Here is a 3,161-nt window from a genome sequence, read left to right on the forward strand (position 1 = left end):
CTGTGAAAATGCGCACATGCTAATCTCCATCGCTTTCAACTTCATTAAGATAAAAACATCTCAACTGTAATTTTTATTTTTTTTTTAATGTAGTCTTGGGTTTAGGGTGGTTTTTTTTTAAACAAAGTTTTAAAAATGTGAATATGTGACATGATAGTCTAAAAAGTATATCTGTTTCCCTAGATTTTGCTTTCTACTTTATGTACAGATAAACAGGTTAAGAAATAAAAAGCACATGTAGCTTAAACATGTGTGACCATTTGTGGAGAAGTTCTGGGCTGGACAGTTCAAACCATCACCCCAGAACTCCCACAAATTGATAGAAATGTGTTAACACAATAGAAGAATAACGTAAAAATGATGATGTTTGCAAATATTTACAAAGTTGAACAGATCTGCACAACACTTGATTAAGAAATAGGGGAGAAATTAAAAGACACTCTCTGCTTGTCCTGGAGGGGCATCCTACCTAGTTAGTGGTTAGAATAAAAACTGTATACAATTTAATATAAGACAAAACTTCTAGTGAACAACTAACACGTCTGTCCCCTGCTGTAACACCAGCAGGCTCTGATTGGGAGGCAGAGGGCATAAAAATCATACCCAGTGCCTCCAGAATCTTCCAGCTTAAAGCAATATTTCTTAAGTTTCAAAGCACTCCTTTTGCTCCTAGGTAAGAGTCCCATAGGGGTCTGACTGTTCAGAGACCATGTTTACATACATTTTGACTCCTCTTCTGTCAGCCATGGCTGTTTCTCACCAAACAGTAACAGTTTTTTTAAAAAAAATGTTGACTACAATGCTATATTCCCTTAGGGTAATATGCTGGGTAATATTTACATCTCCAAATATCAGGTCACAATCCCTATTATATGTTGAAGTTAGAATGATAAGTTATCATATGCTTTGCATATCAGAGCTGGTATCACCTTTCCCATAGGGAATGCTGCCTGAAATTATCATATTCCCAAAGGTAAAATGCATATTTTCTCCAAAATGCATTTTTTTTTTAAATGACAACATTGTAATGCATTTACTCATTTAAAAAAAAAAAAAAAACAATCAACACAGACAAAGATTCTACACTAGCTCAGAAACAGTGGACTTAACAACTGGCAAGTTAAAATTAGCCATCCACCCTGTTAGATACAGAGGGGTCTTTGCTAGTGTTTAGATTAAAATAATTTTCTAAGTTATAATTTGGGGGATAAAACATAAAACTGTTTTTTAATGACCTTTTTTTTAAAAAAAAACTCTGGCAAATAAGTATCTGCTCTAATTCAGCATCAGTCAGCTAGAAGGTAAAACTTACTTTCAATGAAGTGCTCCAGCGAAACTCAAGTTTGAACCATATGAGCCAAATCAACAGGGGAAGATGCTACTATGGTCTCTGATGGTGCATGTTGCCCCAGTGTCTTAGTCTGAATTTATTATTAACTAAAACAAAACAAAAAAACAAAACAAAAAAACAACAAAAAAAAAAACCCAACCAAACAAAACCCAAAAAAGAACTGCTGGTAAGGATTCCATTTTAATCCTTTTTAATACTGTTTAGAAATTCTTTACCAGGGAGGAGACGTGGGCAAGGCCTGGGGCAGGAAAGGCATGCTCTCTACTGGTCTCATTGCTATATTTAACGGACCAGCTAACGTCATTGGTGTGGGGAGGTTCATGGGAGACGTTATAGTGACTGGATGCGCTATATTCACTGGAGCGGTTACTGGGGTAGGTAAATTGACTGGTGTGGTGAGCGTTAATGGAGATGTCATGGATAATGGACTTGTTATAGTTACAGGATGCCCTAGGTTCATCGGACTGGATATATTAACTGCACTTGATACATTTACTGGACTTCTCATGCTCATTGCAGCTGCCACTGTGACTGGGTTTGTGATAGTCCCAGAAGCCACAGAGGACGTTATATTGAATGGAGTAGTAAGAGTCACAGGCGTAGTAGCAGCAGTGGAGGTTTGGCACAAGTTAGCAGCTTCTAAAAATGAGACATAAAAAGACAAAAAGTTTTTAACACATAAAAAACCATGGACAAGATTTAAAAAAAAAAAAAACAAAACAAACAAAAACAAAACCCAAACAAGAACAGGTACAAATTCTGGAATAATTTTCTTTAGGAATTATTAGTAAGTTAAAACTGTTAACATTCTATAGCCTACAAGAAATACAAACTCTCATGCAGTTCATTTCAATTCAATATTTTTTTCCTGAGAAGTCAAGCGAGGTTGTCTTATAAAGAGGGTTTCGATGTTCATAAAAACAGTATTGTACAATCAAAAAAATCCTCCCAAGAGGAACATTATAAATAGAGGAGAGAGTGTACATACCGAATGGTACGTACTCTATAGCCTTCTCAAAGGTGAACTGACATTCTGTGAAGGTTTTAAAAAGTCATTATTAGGGACTGATAAGCAAAGCTTGTTTCAATATTTACCTGCTTATTTCAGTCTTAATTCTTGCTACTAAGTTGTTCCATTGATCACAGTACTTCTACTTAGCAATTTTCAAGGCTACCCAGTCAGTACATCTTTCAACCCCCATTATCTCCTCAGCTTTAAGATAAGCTACAGCTCCACACCAAGTTGTTTCACTTTGTGGTTTTCTGGGTTGTTGGTTTTTTTTTTTTTTTTTTTTTTTTTTTTACTTTGTTTTGCAGTAAGCAGGAATTAAGTGCCGAACAAGGAAGACCCAGGAGGCCAGTGCCGGGCCCGGCTGCCGGTGGGCTCTAGCCGGGCTGGGCACTGGGGGAGCGGGCAGTGGCGGTCCGGGACGGCGGAGGGACCACTAGGCATCCATCAGCACCACCTGCCGGCTACCCATACTAGAAGGCTCCAAAAACAGAAGCGGGTCGGTGGACGCGGGTAAAGGGAAGGGATGACTGCTAGAGAAACCGACAAAAATATATTCTAGATCAACGTTACAGCACTTCTAAGTCGTGTCTTATTCCACATTTGTAGGGTAGGACACCAAGCTCAGTCTACACCCACGTTTCAGGAGGTAAGCCAGGAGCAAAGAGTCCACTTTTGCCACTCGGGCAATACAAATGTACCAAGACAGAGTTAACTTTGAAAGCAACATTAGCCCCATTCAAGGGTTACTGTTGGTTCTTCAAAGTCCATATCTAGGAGGGGTGGAAAGGAAGGGAAAGA

General features: G+C 38.4%; 1 protein-coding gene across 1 annotated transcript in view; it reads right to left on the reverse strand.

Annotated features, from left to right (window-relative positions):
* Positions 1-1,250: 1,250 nt before the first annotated feature.
* VEZF1 (vascular endothelial zinc finger 1) overlaps positions 1,251-3,161 on the reverse strand; it is a gene marked incomplete at its 5' end in the record, with an annotated part of 7,787 nt that continues 5,876 nt past the window's right edge. Inside the window, 2 exons of the mRNA XM_010287545.1 lie at positions 1,251-1,990; positions 2,340-2,384. Coding sequence (XP_010285847.1) covers positions 1,563-1,990; positions 2,340-2,384 — 473 coding nt within the window. The remainder of the gene's footprint in view (positions 1,991-2,339; positions 2,385-3,161) is intronic.

Source organism: Phaethon lepturus, unplaced genomic scaffold, assembly GCF_000687285.1.
Source record: "Phaethon lepturus isolate BGI_N335 unplaced genomic scaffold, ASM68728v1 scaffold53685, whole genome shotgun sequence".
Taxonomy (NCBI): Eukaryota; Metazoa; Chordata; class Aves; order Phaethontiformes; family Phaethontidae; genus Phaethon; species Phaethon lepturus.